The 26,746-nt window shown below is 47.3% G+C and overlaps 1 protein-coding gene across 1 annotated transcript in view; it reads right to left on the bottom strand.

The window, feature by feature from the left end:
- Positions 1-694: 694 nt before the first annotated feature.
- PARP2 (poly(ADP-ribose) polymerase 2) overlaps positions 695-26,746 on the bottom strand; it is a 163,688-nt gene continuing 137,636 nt past the window's right edge. Inside the window, exons 16-19 of the mRNA XM_029614939.1 lie at positions 24,297-24,396; positions 15,168-15,266; positions 2,308-2,432; positions 695-1,287 (exon numbers count right to left, since the gene is read on the bottom strand). Of these exons, the coding sequence (XP_029470799.1) occupies positions 1,128-1,287; positions 2,308-2,432; positions 15,168-15,266; positions 24,297-24,396 (484 nt within the window). The 3' untranslated portion in view covers positions 695-1,127. The remainder of the gene's footprint in view (positions 1,288-2,307; positions 2,433-15,167; positions 15,267-24,296; positions 24,397-26,746) is intronic.

Raw genomic sequence — 26,746 nt, forward strand, 5'->3', positions numbered from 1 at the left:
GCAGTCATAACAGCGGATGTTTAAAGCATGCTGGGCTCTCTAGATGCAGTGTTTTACGGTTCGCACAAGGGATGTTTCACCGTGGGGGCTGCAGGAGGATGGAGGCGCTGGTGTTTAAGGTGCAGCTCGACAGGCTCAGAGGCGCTTAATTAAGCTGAAGAGGGCAAGACCTGAAACGGCCTGCTAGTGGCGGATGTAGATACCATTACGGTGACAGTCTTGGGGCATGCTCGGGACCCATACAGCCAGCAGCGGTGGGAACAGAGTTGAAAAGTGAGGTGAAAGACACGGGGGGGGGGCAGAAGCTGTCGCTGGGTTGCGTATGGGAATTTCTAGGAACTTCTAATCTAACCAAAGTGGACGAATCTCAAATGGGTGGACCCTTGTGACCTTTATCTGCTCTGCCATCGCTTACTGTGTTACTTTGTTACCTCTGGCCTGGAGCTACCAATAAAAAGGTGTGGGTTAAATATAAATAAAATAAAATAAATAAATTAGGACCCTCCCCCCCCTGGAAGGGCCTGGGATTAGGATGGTTGTGTCTAACGACCTTACATATCGGAGGCTATACTGAGGTTGCCACAGGCTAGGCCCGAGCTCTCACCTTAGCCGGATAGCCGAATTGTGACCCGGAATTGTATACTTTGAGGAAGAAAACTGGACCAGCAATTTAGAAATTACAGTACCAGAACAGTGAGGATCATAAAACAATTGTGATTTTTATTTTAAGAAACATACAAAACAATACAAACTTATATGCTTTTAGAGCCAGCCTCCATATCCATGCAGAAGATTTACTAAAAGCAGCTGAACTTGGCTTTTGCTGCCATGTTTATTAATGCATGGCTCGGTTACAATGACGTTGTATAAATGCGTACTTTGAACAGAGAACCAACAGGTATGCATGTCTGAAGATCTTATGCTGGATGTTAACTAGAGCGAGGAGAGGAGCATCCTTCAATTTTCTTTCCCTGTGTGTCCCAGCAAAAGGTAGTGATCTTAGGGTACATGTGGTGCTTTAATTCAGAATTGACAGAACTAGGAGGAAGGCTGCTGTCCCTGCAGGAGATGATTGTCTTCAGAAACAGAGAGCGGGCCATCAGGAGGTTCTATTGCCAGAAGTTGGCTTACCACAGTTGTGTGAAGTTAAATTGGATCTTGAGCAGGTATCGCATGTAGACTTGACAGGAGTCATATACGATGTACTCATTGTAGTTCAGTGTGTATCCATTTGGATTAATCACTTGTGTTTCTTTCACAGGGCCGAGGGGAATTGTTGCTCCATGTCTGTACAGGGAAATAAAGGAGAATAGAAGTAGTTAGGAAGTATCACTTCCAAAGCTGGAAAGATACAAACAGCTATTATTTCTCATTACAAGCCCTATAAATCAAATGTTACCTCACTAATGCACGCACACCTCACTTCTGACCTGTAATAGCCCCTGCTTTTCCAGTACTGCTCTCTCATAGTCCCCACCAAAGCTGAAAAGGGTAGGAAAGAGGTGGACATAAGAGGGTGAGAGAACACTCAGCTACTTGCTCCTCCCACCTAGGTCTACCATATCTCCTTTAGGCTCGATTTATTAATCTTGTTTTCCCCATTTCATGTTGTGGGGTGCAGTAGGAGGGGGGGGGGCTTAGGCTTCTTCCTGCTTGCCACAAGCATGCTGCCCCCTCCAGATTTCTCACTCTGTTCCCAAGCAATCTCCTCACCACTCACACCTCTCCCCAGCCATCTTCCTCTCTCAGCTAGCCATCCCCCTTCCAAACATCTAACCCTCCCTCCTCATCAACTAGCCAGCTCCAGCCAACCCCCCACTTCCCCCAAGCCAGCTGCTCTTCCAAACTCCTGCCACCTACCTATCTCACTCTCCCTGCTGAGTACTGCCTGAACCACTGTTGCTTTCTAGTCAGCACTGTATGGCTCTTGGTGAGTTTGCCCAAACTCCTGTACTGTTTTCACAGTCTCACAAAACAGAGACTAGTGTGGGAGTTTGGGCTCAAACACAAAGAGCTGTGTGATATGGACTGGAAAGCAACAGCAGTTCCAGTGGCCACTTTGGATGCTGCAGTATCTGAGTAGGGCACAAAAAACCTGGATGCTTTGGTGAAATTTCTAGTCACCATGGCAACATGTTACCCGGGCTTAGTCAAGCCTTGGCCTACTGCTCCCTCTCCTATTCCTCAACCTTGGATGGCAGTGGCAGCAGCTGCTGCTATTTCAGTTCAGGGGTAGGATGCAGTTTTGCTAATTCAAATTAGTGCCTAGGTTCAAGTTTTCCTTTGTGAATGTGACTTAATACTCACAGTGTGACACTGTTGCAGGACTCTGGTGCCACTCTGCCAAGTCCCTTGGTGCTGTGTTTACCATTCAAGTGATTTTCAGCCTCGTAGTCAGCCTCCAACATCTCATTAATATCCCCAAGAGCCACCTACAAGGTAGAGACAATACAAAGAATAACTTTTTTTTTTTTGGTCTTCCAACTCAATCAGAACTAGCTTCTACTGGGCTATGGCACCATGAACCTTCATTTGCAACTGCTTGGCTTCCCCCTCTGCCCCTGACATTTTATAATCTCCATCCTAGCCCAGCCATTACAGTGACAGTCCTTGGCCAAGGAACTTGGATACTGATGTATGTGCATCTTAAGTTGAGGCATCAAGTTTCATCCTTAAGTGAGGGCTGAGACTCCCTCCTTCTCAGGAGGGAGCCTCAGCCAGGGATGGCATTAGCTAAAGGGACATGGAGCCTTGTGCCCAGAGTCTCCACTTTGGCTTCTAGCACAACCTATCCTGCGGGTGGCTGAAGAAACAAAGAAAAGGCCTGGTGGGGCCATAAAAGAAAAGGAGAGGCTCAGCATGACTACCATCAGAGGTCATCCTGACAGCAATGGAAGAGGAGGCCTGGTGGGGCCATAGCAGCTGACAAAGAAAAGCAGAGGCCTGGAGTGAGACAGTGAGTGTGTATGAGAGAAAGTGGGTATGTGTGTGTGTGTGTGTGTGTGAGTGAGAGAGAGAAAGGATAAAGTTTGTGGCCCCCACACAAAACCTCTGTAGAGCGACTTTTGTTTTTTTAACCTTATCAGTTATAATTATTGGAAGTTATTTGATATGTCTGATATTTTTGAATACTTCATTGGTGTTTGGAAATTTTTTTAAATGTTTATATGAGTTAATGATTGGATGTTATTTTATTCATCAGCAGTTTTGAAATAATTATTCTTTTTAATTAGAATGGTTTTACTATTATGATTGTTTTAAATTTCTTGATTGTATTGTTTGAGGGAGTGCTGACAGTATAACTTTCAGCAGCTAGTGGCAAGCTGGACATGCTGGAAAAAATATGTAAGTCTTGCAAACAAATGTTGGAGGGTTAAACTATTACTGTCCATGTTGTGTGATAGTTTAAGGTTATTTAATTATAAGTTTTATAATTGTGTTTTTCTGGGAAAATAAATCTTGAATTAATTCTGAGAGCTAGTTTAAGGTTAGCATTTGATTGAAAATGTATATATAATTTTTCAATATAATTATTGCATAGAAATAAATTCAGAAAATATGAATATATCAGGAAAAACAAACTTAAGAAAAAAATAAGCAAACAAGATATAGTATAACAAGCCCACATCAAATAAAGGGGGAGATTAACAAACAAAAATAATAATAAAGAAACATTCCACGAGTTATTGGGGAAAAACAATTAGGCCCCCTATCACCTCCATTAATTGGAACACATTCTATCTTCAAGTTGTTTTATCAATCAGGAAACAATCCAGTTGAAGAGGTTCAATAAACACAAACTTATTCTGATAAGCTACTAAACATTTACATGGATATCTGAGAAAAAACATAGCTCTAATCTCTAATACTTTTTGCTCAAGAGCCAGAAATTTTTTTCTTCGAGCCTGAGTTGTCTGGGAAACATCAGGAAAGACCTGAATTTGTTGCCTACAAAACAAGAAAAATATTTTTTTAAAAACCAGGCCTTTCTCTAGCTCCGAGCAAAAAGATACCACTAACACTGCTCTGGGTGGTATATCATCTAAGAACGCTTCAAGGAAAGTAAATATCCCAGAGATATCAAAACCAAATTATCCAAAATGAGAAATTACTACTTACCTGATGACTATCCTAAAGAAAAGGAAATTAATTTGATCCAGAACAAGGGGGTTGCTCCCCTACCAGCAGATGGTGACAGAGCAAATTGACGTCACAGTATTGTATAGTTTTAGCTCCCATATACCAGACACAAGACTCAGAGACATTTTAGAAATTTAGAAAAATGTTTATTATAGGAAATAAATGATTGCCAATCACAATATGTGTGTCTGGGAAAGAGAAATGCATACGATCCCTCCTTGCCTATGTCACAATCTTACAAGGCTTATATACAATTTTTTTCTAGTTACCTTTGCCAAGTATTGATCATTTCTAAATATGTCATTGTGGCCTGGCTTCCTTTCCCTGGACCACCTGCACCCCAACATCTGTTCTCCTTCTTCCTTTCGGGTCCAACTTTCCATTCTATTTTCATCTCCCCACAATACTTTGTAGGAAGACATAGATCATCTCTTATCAGTCTCTGTATTCTCCTTTGTAGCTGGTTCTCATAAAGCCCACACATGCATGTCCTGTGAGATGTCCTTCACTTCTCGCTGACTTAGGCCTACATCCTGTGGGTCAGATTTTAAAACTTACGCACGGGCGTAGATTTGTGTGCGCAACCCGGCACGCACAAATCTACGCCTGATTTTATAACGTGCACATGCACGTTATAAAATCCTGGGTTGGTGCGCGCAAGGGGATGCACACTTGTGTGCGCCGAGCTGCGCAGCCTTCCTCCATTCCCTCCAAGGCTGCTCTGAAATCGAAGCAGCTTCGGAGGGAGTTTTCCTTCCGCATTCCCCCTTACCTTTATCTGATAAGTTGCACCTGCCTCCGGGCAGGCGTATGTTACGCGTGCTGGCCGATGGCGGGCCCGCAATCCCGGGCACAGCGGCAAATGGCCGCTGTGCCTGGAGGCTCCGGCCCTGCACCGCCCCACCCCTGCCCCCTTTTTCAAGCCCCGGGACATACGCACGTCCTGGGGCTTGTGCGCATCGCCGGGCCTATGCAAAATAGGCTCGGCGTGCGCAGGAGCGGATTCTCGGGGTTACGCACGTAACCCTTTGAAAATCCGCCCCTGTTGTTGTAATTTGCTGCTTTCCTTACAGCAAACAGCACAGCACGTATTTGACATCTGCTGGCACAGGCTTAGTAAGGCCTAGTACAGCAGTCAGAATTACACATTTCCCTCTTGAACCTCGAATCACCTGGGTGAATCCCTAGCTATATGCTGCTCCCCAAAACAAAAGGGGACCAACCGACAACCAACCAGGTGCCAATGGGCACAACACCGGTGCTGTTGGTAATAGAGGGGGGAGACAGCCGGAACCCAAACAACGGACCCTAGGCAGAAGAGATGGATTCTACACCTCAAACAGTTTCCGTAGGTCAGACTGGCTGAACCTACTGTCGCGTTGGCCATCCCTGTCCAGACAGTAATGAGATGTGAATGTGTGGAGAAAACTCCATGTCGCAGCCTTGCAGATCTCCACGGGAACTGCTCGCAAGTGGGCCAATGACACTGCCATGGCTCTGACCCCCAAGATGCAGTCCTGCCTGGGCATAACAGAAGGATAGTGTCTGTTTGGCAATGGTAACACCCAACCTATTCTTGCCAAAAGAAACAAAAAGTTGAGTGGACTGGACTGCAGCGAGCCTTAGCCTTCTATCTGGAGCAGACAGAAGCCCATAGATAATTTGTGCAGTGCTCATTCGCCTTGGTGTGAATGGGGCCTGGGAAAGAATATTGGTAGGACAATTGACTGGTTAAGATGGAAGTCTGTTACCACCTTAGGCAGGAACTTAGGGTACACATACAAGACCACCCTGTCAAGATAAAAAACTCATTGTAAGGTAGGAAAGTCACTAAAGCCTGCAGTTCGCTAACCTTATGTGCTGAAGTGACAGTCACCAAAAATATGACCTTCCAGGTCAGCTACTTCAGGTCACAGGTGTGCAGTAGCTCAAAAGGAGCTTTCATCAGCTGAGCTAATACCCCATTGAGGTCCCAAGATACAGCGGGAGGCCTTAGGGGAGGCTTTAATTGAAGCAGGCCCTGCATGAAATTTACAACTATAGACTTACAGAAATGGGCATACCAGCTACACAACAGCCAACTGCAGAGATGAACTATAATGGAGTTGGTCTTTAAGCCTGCCTCCTGTTTGTGTAGGAGGTAGTCAATCAGTTTTTGTGTGGGGCAGGAGAATGGATCTAGGGCCTTCTGCTCACACCACATAGAAAACCTGCTCCACTTCAGTCGGTAGGACTTTCTAGTGGAAGGCTTTTTAGAAGCCACAATGGACCCAACACATCCTCTGAAAGATCAAGTGGCTGCAGGACTAACCTCTCAACATCCAGGCTGTGAGTGACAGGTCCTGGAGGTTGGTATGCTGCAGCCTGCCTTGAACTTGTGTGATTAATCAGTCTGGGGACTTCCCCAAATGTTGTCTCTGGCTGGACAACTCCCGTAGGAGTGCAAGCCAGATCTGTCTCGGCCAATGAGGGGCTACGAGGATCATTGTCCCCCTGTCCTCACGAAGCTTCAAAGGAGTCTTTGCCACTAAGGGAATCGGAGGATATGCATACAGAAGACCCTTGCCCCAGTGATGGTTGAGGGCATCAGAGTCTGGTTTGCCGTCTGACTTGCATAGGGAGCAGAACAGAGGCACCTGCCTATTGCAGGGGGAAGCAAACAAATCTACATCCGGGCTCCCCCAGAGGTGGAATATGCGATTTGCTATGCCCTGGTCCAGGGTCCAACTCATGGGGGTCTGAAGGCTCAACTCAGCCTGTCTGCTACCATGTTCTTCATCCCGGCCAGGTACATGGCCCTGAGAACCATCCCATGGGACAGGGCCCACGACCAGATCTGGACCACTTTCTGGCACAGGAGATATGATCCTGCATCTCGTGCTTGTTGATATACCACATAGCTACTTGGTTGTCTGTGTGGATCAGGACAACTTTGTTGGACAGCTGATCTCTGAAAGCCCATAGCACATACCTGATAGCTAAGCCCATCTACAGGAACTCCCTACCCCAGGGTTGATGCATCCATGGTTAGGACAATTTGGGTAGGGGACTTCAAAATGAGATCCCCCGTTCCAGATTTGAAAGTATCCACAATGAGTCATGGCAAGACAAGGTGACTCAGATGCAATCCTCATATTCTCCAACCTGGACTACTGTAATTCTTTACTATTCAACCTACCTTTCAATACCATCCACCCACTACAGATCCTACAAAACGCAACTGCAAGAATACTCACAGGATCAAAAAAACAAGATCACATCACTCCTATCCTAATATCTCTACACTGGCTCCCAATTAAATTTTGAATTGAATACAAAATCCTATCCATACTTCATAAAATATTATATGAAAAACAAACTGGCTTACTCAATCCATTAAATTTCACGATCCAAAGAAAAACCTCAGATCAGCAAATAAAGGATTATTAAACATCCCACCTTCTCGATCCAAACAACTCACCTCAACTCAAAAGACAGCAATTTCACTCGGAAGCCCCAAACTCTGGAACACCCTCCCAATAGATCTCAGAACACAAGAAAACTTAAAAACTTTCAAAAAAGATCTAAAAACATGGATGATTACTAAAGCTTACCAACTCGCCCAATGAATCAAAACTTTGCCACCATCATATAACACTAAGAAGACTTATGGACCCAACAAACTATTTATTTAATTTTATTATTTCTTAGTTATGTAATATTTATTTTATTTTTATTTTATTTTAAGTTTTTCTATACCGGCATTCGCGATGGATATTTGGTTTAATATACGAACCTAGTTCACAAATGATATATTCTATGTTAACAACCATATAAACCGTTTTTTGAAACACTGTTAAACATTATAACCTTGTAAACCGTTGTGATGGCAAAACCGAATGACGGTATATAAAACTCATTAAGTAAGTAAGTAAATAAATAAATGTGTAAACGTGCCAAGGAAGTGACATGGAAGTGCCAAGGAAGTGACATGGAAGGTTGTGGCCATATGCCCCAACAATATTAACATTTGTCAGGCTGACACCTGCTGGCTCCATTGGATCTCTGCCGCAATAGTCGTCAATGTGACAGCCTTCTGGCAAGACAGGAAGGCCTTGGCCTGAGAAAGCAAATGTTGCTTACCTGTAACAGGTGTTCTCACAGGACAGCAGGATGTTAGTCCTCACATATGGGTGACATCACAGGATAGAGCCCAATCACGGAACAATTTTGTCAAAGTTTCTAGAACTTTGACTGGCACCTACTGGGCATGCCAAGCATGGCACTAAACCTGCAGCCAGCAGGAGTCCCCCTTCAGTCTTGTTTAAAGCTACAGGAAGTGCCAAAAAATAAAATAAGAAAACGTAACGAACCCAACACCGCGGGGTGGTGGGTGGGTTTCGTGAGGTATGGAGCGAACTCCAGGTAGCAGCCCTGCAAATGTCAGGAAGCGGAACCAAATGTAGTGCGCTACTGAAGTCGCCATGGCCCTGACAGAGTGTTCTTTAACACGGTCTTGAAGTGGAATGCCTGCTTGCTGATAGCAAAAGGATATGCAGTCCACTAACCAGGAGGAGAGTCTGCTTACCCACAGGCTGTCCCAATTTGGTGGAATGGAAAGAAACAAACAATTGAGTACTTTTCCTGTGGGCAGCTGTACAGTCTAGATAGAATGCTAGAGCCCGTTTACAGTCAAGGGTATGCAGAGCCTGTTCTCCTGGATTAGAATGGGGCCTGGGAAAGAAGGTTGGTAGTATAATGGATTGATTAATGTGAAACTCCGATACTACCTTAGGCAAAAACCTAGGGTGAGTGCGGAGTACTACCCGGTCGTGCAGAAGTTTAGTGTAAGGCAGATAGGTAACTAGGGCATGTAACTCTTCCTAGCAATTAGACCGTTCAGCCTAAAAAATTTCAGGCCCAGATTTTAGCTCCATTACTATCTTACTCTTTCCTAGTCGTCAAGAGTTAGCTTTATTCTTAGATTCGGATGTTCTCTTAGCATCTTATTATGTAGCAGAGTGACACACCGATAGCATCTTATTATATGTTACAGATACACCATGCTGTATACCTCAGTTCCTCGATCCTAGTATTATCTAATCCATTGTTGTCTTTATCCCCAGTAGTCTGTTCTTAGTCCAAGATTTGAGTCTCTGATATCACGGGCTTATTTATTTATACGATTCGTTTTATGATATTGGAATAACTTGTATACTAGTATCATTGTAATTACTCTATTCTGATGCTCTGTTACTGCTTCAACTTAATCTGCTCTTCTGAAGCTCTGTTTCCAATCAATGGAATTGCTCTTTAGGAAGCATTTACTGTTCAATGTATTACTGTTCAATTTATTCCAGACTGTTACTGTTCAGTGTAATTGCTCTCTTCTGAAGCACTGTTACTGTTCTTTTAATGCCCTTTTTTGAAGCATTGTTACTGTTCAATGTAATCTGAACTGTTATTGTTCAATGTAATTGCTCTCTTCGGAAGCACTGTTACTGTTCAATGTAAACCGAACTGATTTGTAACCTTTTACAAGAATTTCGGTATATAAAATTGTTAAATAAATAAATAAATAAATAACTCACTAACTCTGCGAGCGGATGTGATTGCCAAAAGAAAAATCACTTTCCATGTGAGATATCGAAGATCACAGGATTGGAGAGGCTCAAATGGTGGTTTCATGAGCTGACCCAAAACCAGGTTGAGGTCCCAAGAAGGGGCCGGAGGGCGCAGTGGAGGCTTGAGGTGGAGCAAGCCCTTCAAAAAGCGTGTCACAAGGGGTTGTACCGAAATGGGTACATCACCAACACCTTTATGGAAGGCGGCTACTGCACTGACATGCATCCTGATGGAAGAAGTTTTTAGACCTGACTCTGATAAGTGCCAGAGATAGTCTAGAAACTTCGTGGTGGAACAGGTAAAAGAATCAAGTGACAGTGAGGAACACCATGACTTAAACCTGTTCCATTTGTAAAAATAAGATTTTCTCGTGGAAGGCTTCCACGAAGCAATCAGCACACGGGAAACTGGCTGAAGAATTAGCCTTTCAACATCCAGGCAGTCAGGGATAAGGCCTGAAGATTGGGGTGTCGAAGGCACCTGTCGTTCTGGGTGATCAGAAGCGGGTCCTTCCCCAGGGGAATGTGCCTGCGAATGGAAAGGTCCTGAAGAATCGGAAACCACACTTTGCGTGGCCAGTGAGGAGCTATGAGGATCATGGTTCCTTTGTCCTGACGTAACTTCACGAGAGTCTTCAAGAGAAGTGGAAGTGGAAGGAATGCATATAGGAGACCGGTGTCCCTTGAGAGGGAGAATGCGTCTCTTGGTTGTGAGTGTTGGCTGCAGTGAGAGAGCAAAAGTTCTCTACTTTGCGGTTTTGAGGTGATGCAAAGAGGTCTACTTGAGGATAATCCCAACGTTGGAATATTGAGTTCGCTACTGTGGGGTTGAGAGACCACTCGTGCAGCTGAAAAGTGCGACTCAGCTTGTCTGCCAACACATTGTCCACTCCCGGCAAGTAGGTGGCCTTGAGGTACATCGAGTGGGAAAGGGCCTCCGCCGCCGGTTCCTGACACAGTAGGTAGGAGCCCATCCCTCCCTGTTTGTTGATGTACCGCATGGCCACCTGGTTGTCCGTCTGAATCAGGATGATCTGGTTGGAAAGGTGATCCTGAAATACCCTGAGAGCATATCTGATTGCTCATAGCTCCAGGAAATTGATTTGGTGTTTGGCTTCCTCTGGAGACCAAACTCCTTGGGACTGCAAATTGGCGACATGTGCTCCCCAGCCGAAGTTGGAAGCATCGGTGGTGAGAATTATTTGAGGGTCTGCAGCCTGGAAGGGTAGGCCTTGGAGGAGACTGATCTGATTTTTCCACCAGGCTAGAGACTGATGAAGTGGGTCAGTGATATGGACAATGGTCGATAGTGGTTGGACGGATTGAGTCCACTGTGACCTTAGAGTCCACTGCATGACTCTCATGGCCAAGCAGATCATTGGAGTAACCTGTACTGAGGATGCCATGTGTCCCAGCATGATGAGGAAGTGGCCGTGCAGTCGAGTGGTGCTGAAACTGTAGCTGGTGTGCGAGAGAAATGAGAATGAGAGCTCGCTGTTGAGGCAGAAATGCCTTTGCTTGAAAGGTGTCCAAGTCTGCCCTTATGAAGGACAAAGTTTGAGATGGGACTAAGCAGGATTTCGTGTAGTTGATGAGAAATCCTAGCGAAATCAGAGTGTATAAGGGACGACAGAGCAGCCTGCTGAGTGGGAGCCCTGATCAACCAATCGTTGAGACAGGGGTAGTCGTGAACACCTTGAGTTCTGCTACTACTATGAGACACTTGGTGAAGACTCGTGGTGCAGATGCCAGGCCGAACTGTAGCACTCGGTACTGATAGTGCTTGGGGCCTACCAGAAATCTCAGAAATCTGCGATGAGATGGAGTTATCGCAATGTGTGTGTACGCGTCCTGGAGGTCTAGAGAGCAGAGCCAGTCTCCTCTTTGCAGAAGAGGAAGGAGGGAACCCAAGGTTACCATCTTGAACTTTTCTCGCTGGAGGTATTTGTTGAGGGCACGTAGGTCCAGAATTGGACGAATGCCACCTGACTTTTTTGGGATTAGAAAGTACAGGGAATAGAATCCTAGGCCTTGTTGGGAGTAGGGCACTGCTTCTATTGCTCTGGACTGGAGGAGGAGGGAAACCTCCTGTTTCAGGAGTGGTGAGTGGTCGGATGTTCCCCACATCAGCCGAGGTGGGGAATCCGGTGGGATGGAGAGAAAGTTCAGGTGATAACCCTGAGAGATTATGGCAAGGACCCACTGGTCCGAAGTGATTGTGTGCCATCTGTTGTTGAAATGGGACAATCGACCCCCCACTGGTATCTGAGGCAGTGGAAGCTGGCTGCTGCTCTCTATGCAGGAGTCAAAAGCCGGAAGCAGAGTCCGGCGGAGGAGCTGGTTGCGGCTTTTGTTTACGAGGTTGACGAGACTGGGCCTTCTGGAAAGGTCTCATGGAATGACTTCTAGAAGCTTGTGGATAGGACTTCTTTGGATGGAAGAATGACTTTTTAGTATCTTTCCTGAATGGCTGTTTGGAGGAATACTCAGAAGGCATCAGAGGGAGTTGGCGAACGGTCTCATGATGCTCTTTGAGTTCAGCCACCGTCCGCTGGATCTGTTCGCCAAACAGATTGTCTCCTATGCAAGGCAGATCGGACAATCTGTCTTGTACTTCAGGGCACAAGTCCAAAGACTTAAGCCAAGCCTATCTTCTTGCAGAAATGGCAGCTGCAGATACCCTGGAAGCGGTGTCGAAGATATTGTAAGAGGATCTTATTTCATGCTTCCCTGCTTCAAAACCCTTGTGTACCATGGTTTGAAGCTGTTCCTGGAATTGCTGAGGCAGGGACTCTGCAAAGTCCTGTATCTGTTTGAATAAGACCCTATTATACTGGGTCATATACAGCTGGTAAGAGGCGATCCGAGAGATGAGCATTGATCTCTGGAAGACACGCCGGCCAATGGCATCCAGGAATTTCTGTTCCTTACCTGGGGGGAAGGAAGAGTGGGGTTTTGAGCATCGTGCCCTCTTTTGGGCACACTCTACTACCACGGATTGGTGATCCAGCTGAGGTTTCTGGAACCCTGGGGCTGACTGGACCAAGTAAGTGGTATCTGCCTTTCGGTTGACTGGAGCTACCGAACCAGGGTGTTCCCAGTTCTTTTTGAGAAGATCCAAAAGAACCTGATGAATAAGGATGGAGGTTATTTCCTTGGGAGCAGCCAGGAATTGTAACAGCTGCCTATCATCTTGTTCAGTCTGTAATTGGAAGGGAACCAACTCAGACATTTCCTTCACAAAATTTATGAAGGACAAGTCCTCTGGAGGAGAACGCTTCCTGCTTTCCGTAGGAGGAGGAGGAGATGGTAAATCATCAGTGTCTTGAGATGAATCGTCAGTCCGGGTGTCATAAGGATCAGCATCTGTCCCTCTAGGAACCTGAGAAGGACGGGACGATGGTATTCCTGAAGGTCCTGGTCTAGGCTCTGAAGGCATCGAGGGCATCGATGGATGGATTGGTGGTGCCGATGGCTGGATCGGCATCAATGGCTGAGGCATCAGCAGGACTCCCGATGGAGGAATACGGAACTGTGTTTCTCCTCCTGATGAAAGAGTAAGTGGAGAAGGCACCAGAGCCACCGGTGACCCAGGATCCATCGGTGGAAAAGCGGCTATAATCGCTTCCATCTTCGAAAGCAGCGGTGCCAATGCTGCTGGAATGGGATCGATGGTCGGTTCCACGATTGGCACCGGTGTCGGAGGAACTTGGAACCTGTGCATCGCCTTATCGATGGCCTCCTGAACCATCTGGTCCAGCTCTTCACGGAGACTTGGAGCAAGCAGCCCCGACTCCGGAAGGGAAGAAGGAGGCAGAGGCATACGCGGAGGGACCACCGTTAAAGGTGGAGTCATGGCTCCTGATATCCATCCGGGTTGCCTCGGTGACCCGGTCCCAGAAAGGGTAGATGCCTTTTCTGGACGGCGTTTCTTCGATGGCGGCTTGGACGATGGCGAAGTCAATGATTTTCCTTCATTGATGGTCCGAGGCTTTTGGTGTTGATGTTTCTCTCTATGATCCCCTCGATCTTGAGGGGGAGTAGAGGTTGTCGATGGCTGGGAAGTCGTCGATGCCGGACGGCCGGTGCCCGATGCTGGCGTGAAGTGGACAGCGTCTGTTTGGACGACGTTGATGCAATAGACAGCGTCGGAGTTTGGGAACGAAAGAGAAGTTCCATTTTCTCCATTCTGGCTTTGTGACCTTTTGGTGTCTCTAAGGCACATTTGGTACAAGTCAGGACATCATGCTTGCACCCAAGGCACATTACACAGACTTTATGAGGGTCTGTTATGGACATGGACATGGTGCGAGTACAGTCCAGGCACCGACGGAACCTCGACGCCATGGCTTTTGAAAAAATTGAGCCGTGGTGCGGTCGACGACCAGTAGGCTGCGAGGGCCAAACTTGACCGGAACCAGGTAAAAAACTTACCGGAGTACCGCGGGAGCAAAAATCGAAAGGGGGACCCCTATGGGGTATGAAAGTTTGTAGTAATTCCGTGAGGAAAATTCCTGTCAGGAATCTCTGTGGAGCTCCTTAAACCGCGTGGCTACTGCTGCGCGGAAAAAAGTTCTAGAAACTTTGACAAAAGTGTTCCGTGATTGAGCTCCATCCTGTGATATCACCCATATGTGAGGACTACCATCCTGCTTGTCATGTGAGAATAATCTAAACCAACTAAGAAAATTAGACTCTCTATTGCCCAAATATCCAGACTCCTAGGACCTGCAACTTTTAGCATTTAATACCTCCCTGTCCCTGCCTATCTCCTTTTTTTGGTTCGTGACATGCCTGATCAGTCTGACGCTAGTCTAGCATGCATCCAAGGCATTCTGTGACTCAAAAGTACCCTTCTAAAACAGATAACTTTACAGGATCTGCTCTGCACATATTAAGGTTCAGAATTCTATTTAAAAATTACCAACAAATGGTAATTTTTTTAGGGCTAGAACTCTTTCTTACAGCTATGAATTATCCAATAATAAATTAGATTCCATAAGATGTTACCCATAGGATTTCACCACACAGTTGGCCTGTGCAAAATGACAGGGAGAAGAGGGTTCTGCATGGGGCCCCCTGTGAGCTGTACTGATGGTACTCACCAGGCCCACTAAATTGAATTCATTGTGAAATCACTGCAGTAAAGCTTTCTTTAGGGCTGCAGTGGCTCCTGTGACCAGAACTGATCTGCTTTGGTCCATCCCCATGGGAGACTCACAGATGACAAGGAAAGGCAGTTATGCAGCAGGAAGTAGGAGGGGGCCTAACTCAGAAGAGAGTGTCTCTAGTCTAATACAGTCCCTGAGAGGCAGCATTCATCAATACTGACCACTGAGAAGTGTAACAGCATGGAATTCATAGCATGTATAAGAGTTGACATACTAGAGCTCTTCAATATGCCTTTTAATTTGACAGATTTACCTCAGAGAGCACCAGCAGTCCAATATCTTTTTCTCTTGAGGCAAAGCAATAGTTTGCACTTTTTGATGACATATCTGCAAAGTAGATGCCCTTCCCAAACTGAAAGAGACAGAGAGAAGAATGTGAATATGAGGGTTTGTTCTAGATTAAGAATATATGTTAGACATGAAAGATCTACCTCTGGTGAGTGGTATACATGGCACATGTATGGAGCACATAAGAAAAGCATATGGTTTGTGATTGAAATATGGTGGTCACAATTCAATCACAACATTACGCATTAGCTAGGCCAGAAATGAATTAGGCTGCGTCCATCTACAAGGACAGGACCAGAATCATGCCAACAATATGAAAAAGATTTATACTCAAAAAATAGGCCCCTATTTTCCTTAAAGGTGCAGTTTTTAAAAAAATAATTATGAGGTCGATATTGAGCAGACCAGTGAGCGGAAAAGTTGCCTGGATAACTTTATCTGGATATTCAGTGGAACTTGGTTATTTGTTTTGCTGAATATACTCAGCTGAAGCTACCCAGATAAAAAAAAACAACCAAAACACACAAACCAAACTAGCGGCCGAGCAGTGACCAATCTCTTGCCCTGCTTACCCGCCAATATATTTAAAAATGTTAGCATGAGGCAAGTGGCAAGAATTTGTTCTCATGGCTTTCCAGCTATTTCTCCTTGGCGCACACATACTCCTGGGTCTCCTTCTCCTACCCTGCTGCTGAAGAGTGAACCATTATTTCTTTTAACATTATCCTCATCTGTTTATCAGGGGTGACATCTCAAATCCTTCCACCTCCATCCACCATCCCGTCCTTTCATTTAAATCACCTGCGAATGTATGTTCTGAATTTCTCACTGAGGATCATTTTTTCCACCACAGAAAGATGTCATCAATAAAATACATCAATAAGTCATCAGTAAGTCATCAATAAAATACAGCCCCAGCCACCTTTTTCTTTACTCAAGGTTTTGAGCCATTTATTGGTGGGTAATATGACTTAACCTCCCTTTCCATGAATAGGTAATACCTCTGAAAAAGCAATGGTCTTTAGTATATTTTAATTTAATTTATTTGATTTATATTCCACTTTTCTGCACTTCACACTCAGGCATTGTATGTATCTCCCTACCCCCAGAGCGCTTACAATTAAAGGGTCTGATTTACTAAGGCTTTTCTTTCATTCCGTGTCTATGGAAAAAATGCTTAGTAAATGAGCCCTAAGTATGTACCTGACACAATGGAGGGTAAAGTGACTTGCTCAAGGTCACAAAGAGTAGAAGTGAGATTTGAGCCCTGGTTTATAGCCCACTGCTCTAACCATTAGGGTACTCTCCAAGTATTTAAAACCCTCTATCAAATTCTGGAAATCTCTCTGAACGCCATTCTACAATAACTCTCACCCTTCCTTCCATTACACAACACTATCCCTGCACTCCACAGTGACTCCCAACCTCCTGACACTGTAACATAGTAAATGACAGCAGATGAAGACCAAAAGGTCCATCTGATCTGCACAGCAAGGTATTTAGGGTTGTAACTGCTGCTCTCTGCAGGTTATTTCTGTAAAGAAATGTTACACCAAAATTACCACCTGTTACCTTCTTCAAGCCACCATGGATCCTCTGTGTTTATTCCATGCCCTTTTCAATTCCATTACCATTCTTGTCTTCCCGGAGCACATTCCAGGCATCCACCACCCTTTCTGTAAAAAATTATTTCCTGACATTGTTCCTAAGTCTACCCCCACTTGGGACTTCATATCATAAACCCTTAGTCCTACAGTTTGCTTTCCATCAGAGAAGGTTCGTTTCTGTCCACATGCTCCACAACACTCACTCTCATTCTGTTACACACACTATCCCTGCGCTCTATTATCACTTACTCTAACACATAAGGTTCCTGCACTCTACAGCTACTCACACACATTCTTTTCCTCTGCAACTACTCTCAACCTTTTTACACACTTATGCACTCTATTTCAGAGCTTCCCAAACCTGTCCTGGGGATCCCACACCCAGTAGGGTTTTCATGATATCCACAATGAATATGCATGAGATAAATTTGCATATACTGAGTCAAGCTGACTTAGGGAATAGTCACTGTTTATTACCGGCATTAGTAGCATGGGATCTTTTTAATGTTTGGGTACTTGAAAGGTTTGGCCACTGTTGGAGACAGGATTTTGCCCTTGATATCGGTCTGACCCAGTGTGGTAACTTATGTTCTTAAAGTTATCTCATGCATATTCATTGTGGATATCCTGAAAATCCAACTGGCTGTGGGGTCCCCAGGACAAGTTTGGGAAGGCCTGCTCTAAGCTTTCTGCACACTTGGGCCGATTCAGTAAAGTGCGCTCAGGCAGAGCGCACATTAGCCCCCATTTGGATGCACGTTTTCGACGTGCTATTTTTACCCCTTATACAGTAAGGGGTATTAGCGTTTGGAAAATGCGCGGCCAACCCCCCCAAAACCAATAGCGCCTGCAACATGCAAATCAGCCAAGCCGCACATTTAACTCTCAGAAATTAACTCCTGCCAAAGGAGTTAATTTCTGCCGGCACCGGGAAAGTGTAGAGTAAAGCAGAAAAAAACTGCTTTTCAGTACACCCTCCGACTTAATGTCATAGCATTATTAAGTTGGAGGCCCCAAAAATAAAAAAAAATTTAAAAAATCTAAAAAAAAAATAAAAAATCTGCTGGCGGGTGGAAAACGGATGCTCAATTTTCAGGCGTCTGTTTTCCAAACCCATGGCTGTCAGCGGGTTTGACAACCGACGCCGGTAAAATTAAGTGTTGGCTGTCAAACCCGCTGACAGCCGCCGCTTATGTCAAAAAGGAGGCGCTAGGGACGCGCTAGTGTCCCTAGCGCCTCCTTTTTACCGCGGGCCCTAATTTGCATACCTTTCCTTAGTGAATCACGCATCCAGGAGAGTGGGCTGGGTGCGCTAGGTGGCTCTCCTGCACGGTTTACTGTATCGGCCCGAATCTTAGTTACTGAATGGGTTACTTTATATCCTTCTACACAAGTCCTTGCTCTTATTTCAATATGCAGATTCTAAAATGTCCTTGGTTAAGGTCTCTGCTGCTCTGTCATGAACACAAAATATGAAAGGAAAATTAGGTTCTTACCTTTGCTAATTTTCATTCCAGTAGTACCATGGATCAGTCCAGACAGCTGGGTTATGCCTCCCCTCCAGCAGATGGAGTCAGAGAGAAAACTGAAAGCACCCCCTATATACACTGGTGTGCCCCCTGCGATCCTTCAGTATATGTGATATCAAAGCAGAAGTAATTGACTTAATCCTTTTCAACACCGCCCTCAAGAATCCCCCTTGAGTTTTTTTTTTTTTTTTTTTTAACAAGTGACCAGATCACGGAGAAACATCCTTGAAAAAACAGATAAAACAACCTGACACAACAAATAGAACAGGAAAAATGTACAACCACACACGATACACTGGTATAACTGTCCTGAAACCACAATCGTGCGGAAACCGTCATAAAACCACTGAAACGGAAAAAATTGCAGAGAATACGAGCGGAAACCTAGAACTCTGTGGGCGGGCGTCTGGACTGATCCATGGTACTACTGGAATGAAAATTAGCAAAGGTAAGAACCTAATTTTCCTTTCCCAGTACGTACCAGGATCAGTCCAGACAGCTGGGATGTACCCAAGCCGCCTTAACTGGGGTGGGACCCTGAAAGTCCCGCTCGAATCACACTGCTCCCAAAGGACTCTGCAGGAGGTCCCCGGACATCCAGGCGATAATGCCTGGAAAAAGTATGCCATGATTTCCATGTGGCCGCCCTGCATATCTCTTGGCAAGAAACCAAGTGATTCTCTGCCCATGAAGTCGCTTGAGAACGCAGAGAATGAGCCTTGAGCCCAGGGGGAACAGGCTTACCACAGCCAACATACGTGGCCGCAATAGCACCTTTTAACCAGCGTGCAATCGTAGCTTTGGACGCTTGAAGACCCTTCCTGGGTCCATTCCACAAGACGAAAAGGTGATCCGACTTTCTAAAGTCATTCGTAACCTCCAAATAGCGTAAGATAATCCGACGGACATCCAAACGCCTCAAGTCCCGGCCCTGAACCGACTGTAGCTCCTCGTCCGAAAAGGAAGGTAATTCCACCGTTTGGTTGACATGAAACGGGGAGACCACCTTAGGTAGAAAGGAAGGAACAGTTCGGAGGGAAACTCCTGACGCCGAAATGCGCAAAAACGGTTCCCTGCAAGAGAGAGCCTGAAGTTCCGACACCCGACGAGCCGAGGAAATGGCGACAAGGAAAACAGTCTTGAGCGTGAGATCCTTCAAAGAAGCCGCCTTAAGAGGTTCAAACGGAGCCGCACACAATCCACGGAGAACCAAGTTCAAGTTCCAAGACGGACAGGGAAGCCTGACGGGAGGACGCAAGTTTCTAACCCCTCGTAAAAACCGAGCCACGTCTGGATGACTCGCAAGGGAAGAGCCTTTGACCTTGCCCCTCAGGCAGCCCAAAGCCGCCACCTGAACTCGGAGTGAATTATATGCCAACCCCTTCTTTAAGCCATCCTGTAAGAACATAAGGATATCCGCCACTGACGAACGTCCGGCCGAAGTCCCTGCCGTGTCACACCAATCATGGAAAACCTTCCAAACCCTCGTGTAGGCGAGCGTAGTGGAAGACCGACGCGCCCGGAGGAGAGTAGACACTACCGCGTCCGAATAACCTCTCTTCTTTAACCGCTTCCTCTCAAAAGCCAAGCCGCCAGACAAAAACGATCCGCCCGATCGAAAAATACTGGACCCTGCCGAAGAAGATTGGGAAGATGACCGAGACGTAGTGGGCCGTCGACTGCCAGGTTGACCAGATCCGCGAACCACGGGCGCCGCGGCCATTCCGGAGCCACGAGGATCACTGGACCGTAATGGGACTCTATGCGCCTTAACACCTTCCCCACCAGCGGCCACGGAGGGAACACATAAAGAAGAATGTGACGAGGCCACTGAAGGGCTAGCGCGTCCACCCCTTCCGACGCGTGCTCTCTTCTCCGACTGAAGAAGCGTACCGCCTTTGCATTTTGGCGAGTCGCCATGAGGTCCAAGCGCGGAGTTCCCCAACGCTGCGCGATGAGAGCCATCGCCTCCAACGAGATCTCCCATTCTCCTGGATCTAGGTGCTGCCGGCTGAGGTAATCCGCCTGAACATTGTCCACGCCGGCAATGTGGGTGGCCGCGAGACGCTCTAAGTGCCTTTCCGCCCAGGACATCAACAGCGCCGCCTCGATCGCTACTGCTTGGCTTTTTGTGCCTCCTTGTCGATTTATGTACGCCACTGTGGTCGCATTGTCCGACAGAACTCTTACTGCTCGACCACGTACCAGTGGAAGGAGACAACGCAGGGCCAGGCGGACCGCTCTGGTCTCCAATCGGTTGATGGACCAAGTCGCTTGGAGTGCCGACCAGTTGCCCTGGACCGCACGGGACTGGCAGACCGCACCCCAGCCCGACAGGCTGGCATCCGTCGTTACCACCAACCAAGACGGGGGTTCTAGGTCCACCCCCTGTAGGAGATTGGCTGGGGTCAACCACCAAGAGAGACTGGAGCGAGCCGGTTCCAGCAAGGGCAATTCCATCCCGTACTCCTCCGAGCGGGGATCCCAACGAGATAGAAGTGCTCTTTGTAACGGACGCATATGCGCAAAAGCCCATTGTACCATTTCCATAGTAGACACCATATGACCAATGACTTGTAAATAATCCCAGACCGTGGGAATCTCGAGCTCTAACAGGCGCCGTACCTGAGTCATGAGATTGAGCATGCGTTGCTGCGAAAGAAAAACCTTGCCCACCAAGGTGTCGAACCGGGCTCCCAGGAACTCTAGCTGTTGGGTCGGTTCGAGTCTGCTCTTCGCGAAGTTGACTACCCAACCCAACCGCTGCAGCTGGCGCACTACTAAGGAGACCGCCCGGTTGCATGCCGCGTGCGACTTTGCCCGAATGAGCCAATCGTCGAGATAGGGATGTACCAGGACGCCTTGCCGGCGGAGGGAAGCCGCTACCACCACGAGAACTTTGGTGAATACCCGCGGCGCGGTGGCCAACCCGAAGGGGAGGGCGCAAAACTGGTAGTGGTCCCCCATCACCATGAACCTCAAGAACCTTTGATGCCGTTCTCTTATTCCGATGTGCAGATAGGCCTCTGTCAGGTCCAAAGAAGCCAAAAATTCTCCCTTGTGGACGGCCGCAATAACAGACCGGAGGGTCTCCATCCGGAAGCGGGGCACACGCAACGCCTTGTTTACTCCTTTGAGATCCAGAATTGGTCGGAAGGTGCCCTCCTTCTTGGGCACCAGGAAGTATATGGAATACCGACCCGTCCTGAGCTGGTCCCGGGGAACCGGAACTACCGCCCCCAGAGCCTGTAGATGGGCGACCGTTTGGGCTATAGCTACTTGTTTTTCTACGGGGCCGCACGGCGATATCAGGAAGAGATCCCGGAGGGGACGTACAAAATCCAACTCGTAGCCGTACCGAACCACATCGAGGACCCATTGATCCGAAGTAATTGCGGCCCACTCCTCCCAGAACCGGGACAACCGACCTCCGATAACGGGCACGGAGGAGTGGGCCCGCGCACCTTCATTGTGCGGGCTTGATGGCAGGAAAACCTTGGGAAGATCCCCCGCGTATAGGCCTCCTGCCGCGAAAGGAAGAAGAAGAAGACCAGGCCTGGGATCTCGTCACCTGCTGCCGCTGGGGAAGGGAACCCCCTCTTCCCCCACGGAAACGCCGTTGCCCCCGAAAGCGAGCCCTAGCGTTACCAAACGACCGAGGCTGCCGAGGCTTATCCTCGGGCAACTTGTAAACCTTGTTGTCACCCAGGTCCTTAATGAGCTGGTCCAGCTCCTCGCCAAACAGCAGCTTGCCCTTAAAGGGGAAGGAACCTAACCTCGCTTTAGAGTTGGCATCCGCCGACCAACGACGGAGCCAGAGCAACCTCCTGGCCGAGACCGCCGAGGACATAATACGAGCCGATGTGCGCAACAAGTCATACAAGGCATCCGCTGTATAAGCGACCGCCGCTTCAACACAATTCGCCTGCTCAGCCTCGCCCGGAGGGAGCTCCTGCATGGTCAGCAGCTGCTGAACCCAGCGGAGGTTGGCCCTCTGTACAAGGCTGCTGCAAGCCGCCGCTCGGACCCCCAGTGCCGCCACGTCAAAAATGCGTTTTAATAAAACCTCAAGCTTGCGGTCTTGGAGGTCCTTTAACGCTATACCCCCCGTCACTGGGATAGTTGTATGCTTTACCACCGCCGTGACAGCCGAATCTACCGCGGGTGTCTTCAAAAGCTCCAGGGAATCCTTGGGTAAGGGATATAGCCTTTCCATGGCTCGATTTACCCGCAGAGAAGCCTCTGGGAGCTCCCATTCCTTTGAAACGATCTGTAAGACCTTGTGGTGAAAAGGAAAGGTCTGCGGAGGAGCTCGAATCCCTGCCATTGCGATATCCCCTGTAGACGTGTCCGCGTCCTGAGGCGGAGTCGTCAACTCTAGCTCCTGCAACACGTGGAGGATAAGGGAGCTTAATTCTTCTTTCCCAAACAAGCGGAGTACCTGGGGGTCATCCCCAGCTACAGCCCCCGGATCGTCGGCCATCAGCAAGTCCGGAGCCCCCGGGGATTCCGGAGCGGCTCCTGTGTCTCCCAGGTCCTCAGCCCCACCCCCCCTCGGGCGGGGACCTTTGATCCCGGAGGACCCCACGTCCGGTGGACTCCCCCCCGAGACGGGGGCGGTCTTGGGAACCTTCGGGGGAGCGGGAGCCTCCGCCTCCCAGCCGGATTCTGCCTGTAAAAAGGCTTTGTGCATTAACAGCACAAATTCAGAAGAAAATGGCACTGACCGTTTCAGACTCTTCTTCTGACCACCCGATGCAGGGGGGCCCCGAGGAGACCCCGAATCGGCCTGGGAGCCCGGGCTCTGTGCCTCGGGAGAGGGAGGAGGGGAGATCTCCTCCTCCGACGCTGAACAGGCAGCCTGCCGCGTGTCCAAAATGGCCGCCGCACTCCTCCCCGGTGGAGGAGGGGCCGAAGGACGACTGCCTGAGGCGCTGCTGTGCCGCTCCGGAGAAAGGCGAGACGATCGGCTGCGGGCAGCGCTCGGCCCCCCCGAGGGTCCCTCGCCCCCGGGAACACATCGGGGGCAGAGACCCCCGCGGGAGAGTCGCGCCCCCGCCTCTCCACAGGTCAGGCAGACCGAAGAGCGCGGCATCAGCACCGCGAACGGAGCAGCACGACCAAATGGCGCCAAAAAAATCTCCGAGAGGAAAGCCTCACAGAAAACGCGCGCCGGGTGAGCTAGCCACCCCCTCCGGGGTCCGAGCAGGCACGGGCAGGCCGGGGCAGTAGAAAAAAAACGAGCACACTGCCTGTCACCAACAGGACTTAAACTGCTCTGCAAGTAAAAACTTTTTTTTTTTTTTTTTTTTTTTTTTTTAAACCCCCTTCAGGACTAAAGCCTGGAATTTGGGGGGGGAGGGTGACCGGCCCACCGGTAAGCTCTCCCCCAGGCTGCGGACACACTAACCCGGGAATATCAGAAGGGTACTACCCTCCGAGCCTGCCTCACACTAATGCCTAGCTACGCAGCGCAATACACTCACACAGACATTCACACAAACCGACAGGCAGACAGAGGAGAGAAAAGGAAGCATCCAATGATCTTGCCCCCTGTCCTACCTTACTTTTTTATAGTGTATTTTATTGTTTTAATTTTACCCCGACCGATAGATAGAACGACCGGAGCAGGACCGCAGGTTATGCCTCTCAATCTGCTGGAGTCAGAGATTATACTGAAGGATCGCAGGGGGCACACCAGTGTATATAGGGGGTGCTTTCAGTTTTCTCTCTGACTCCATCTGCTGGAGGGGAGGCATAACCCAGCTGTCTGGACTGATCCTGGTACGTACTGGGAACAAGCATTTACAAAGACCTATCTGTACTCACCTGTTACATGATCAGTTACTCTGAGGCAGAAAGAGTAGGGCTGGGTAGTGTTGATGATCAGCTCTGTATAGTGATTGCTCAGTGTAAATAAGTTTATCAGCAGTATGCAGAGGATATTCAGCTACTCACCATGTAGCCAGTGACAGGTGCCTCGGGTGGAGCCACGCGCAGTCCTTTACTCAGGATTCCCACCCAGTTAGATAAACGCGAGCCATGCCAGAGTAACAACCTGAGAGGTGCACAGAAAGACCAGCTCAGTAAACAGAAAGATGCTTTCTTTTCCTAGAACCACAGTGAGAAAATCAGGGTAATCTTTATTGTCCAGCCAGGTAACAGTGCTATTCTCCAGCACTCTTATCTGGCATGCGAGAAGCCTTGAGCTGCTCGGCGTATTATTTTCAGGGCAATTTTCAAAAGCCATGTACCTGGGAAAATATCAATTTACCTGGCTTAAAATATGCAGTGTTCCACAATGACACATTAGGATGTGTTCCGAGGAGAGAGTTTAGGTCAGAGGAGGAAACTAATGTGCACAAACTGTATTTTCTAAATACAGATGTTATTTTTCATGGAAAACCAGGTGCAATAATGAAATGTAAGGTAACTCAAGACCCCAAAATACTTCTTTTGAATTTTATAGCTCATATAACTGGGCTGGAGCTGGCAAAATTAATCACCCATTGTATTCTAGCGGCTTGTTATGAAATAGCTGCATGGATGGAAAAAAGTCTCCTTTCAGTTAACTTACTGATTTGTCAAAGTTGGAATGTGTACCTGATGGAAAAGCTGAGTGCCTTATCTAAGAGTAAAATCCAAACATTTCAATTGATTTGGGAACTCTTTCAAAGATGCAATGGTCTCTCAATGTAGCATAAGTTTTGGTTCTGATATTACCTCTTTGGGGGGAAAACATTTATGATGTGGGTCAGGTGAGTGTGAGAGGTAGAGGCAAAGTTGGGGATTTAAAGTTAAAAAAAACAAACCCAAAAACCTCTTTTTGGATTTCCTGTACTAAGTGTTGATACTGACATTTTATTCTTGACTACTGTGAAGTTCAATTAAAAAAAATGTAATTAAAAAAAAAAAAAAAAAAAAAAGCAGGTGCAAATGTCCACAAGTGCATTTGTCTGCGTGGCAATTTTCAAAGTGAAAGTATGGGTAAAAAGGACCCATGGGCTTGGCATAAACATGGGCCATTTGAAAATTGCCTCCTTTGAGTAATGGCAGCAGCTGTTCGAGAGAATTCAAGTCATCCTGCCTTCTAGTGGGAAGTGGAAGACCAGCTGACGTTACCATCTACTCTGTTGTAGCTGATATAGAAGAGCTGTTCCTAACAGCAGTACCATCCTCTCACTCAAGATAACATTCCTGAAGCACTAAGGCTAAAAAGGTTTTGTCTAGTCAGATACCCTTTGTACAGACATCATACGAGTCACACAGACCAGCCACGGTCATTTTAACAAGTTTTCTATGAAAAATGTAGTGACAAAATCATCAATATACAAATAGAAGAAACAGGTTTGCAAATGAAAGGCTGCCCACCTTAGCACTTGTGCTTGTTGTTCCTGCCCTATCTGCTGCCAGAATGCAGATTCTCCTTGTTCCTTCACCTGGTTTTCTGCCTATCTGCTTGCCTTCCTTCTCCTCAGCAGGCTTAGCCCTGCTTCCTTTGATGACATGAGGGGCATGCGGCATCATAGAAACGACAGCAGAAAAGAACCAGTGGTCCATCCAGTTTGCCCAGCAAGCTTTCCATGGTAGTATCTGTCAAGCCGGGCAGGTTACTCCCAAGCATCAGTCAGTGCTGCTTGACGTGCTTTGCTTATGAACTTGTGAACTTGGCCATAGAAGCAGGCCTATGTTTTATTCCTTAATAGTTGCACATCAGTACCTAGACTGTAAAAAAGTCATGGCTCGTGTTGGTGGTCTCTACATCCAAATTCCTCTTTCTTTCCACCCATCAAAGGCCCCACGCTGATGCCGAAAGGAGCGTTCGCCTCAGCTGTGTGCATGAAGGAGCAGAACAAAACAGCTGCTCCTTTGTGTGTGCCTTCTATGTCTTGTGTATTTTGTCATGGTCATGCAATTTATTTTATTTGTTTTACATATGCCACCATTAGCTCTTTCTATGGTGGATGAGGCTGGTGAGGCTATTGCTGTGATTTGGAGGCATGGCTGCTAGGATGATCTCCCTGAATATTCCAGACATTCTCTTTCCTTTTCTGCTTGTGCGCCTTTCAGACCACCTTCCATCTTAGTGCCTCTTTCCAGAAGGGAAGGTGGCGCTGTGATATCTTTTCACCACCATTTCATTTTTCTGGTCAATTGACAAGCCATTAGGAAAAAGATCTCTTTTCATGCCAATTTTACTCAAAGATAAATGCCCAGATATCCCCTACACGACTGAGATATGATTACACACCTCTGACACAGCATTGCTTAATTATGTCTCCCTAATTATTCTGTTTTTTCTCAATCCCACTCGGACAAATGTGGAGGGGGTTTACTAAGTTGGTGCCAAATATTCTTTTATGCATTTAAAATCATGAGAGGTCTAGAATGGGTAAATGTGAATTGGT

This window comes from Rhinatrema bivittatum, chromosome 8 (assembly GCF_901001135.1).
Source record: "Rhinatrema bivittatum chromosome 8, aRhiBiv1.1, whole genome shotgun sequence".
NCBI classification, from domain to species: domain Eukaryota; kingdom Metazoa; phylum Chordata; class Amphibia; order Gymnophiona; family Rhinatrematidae; genus Rhinatrema; species Rhinatrema bivittatum.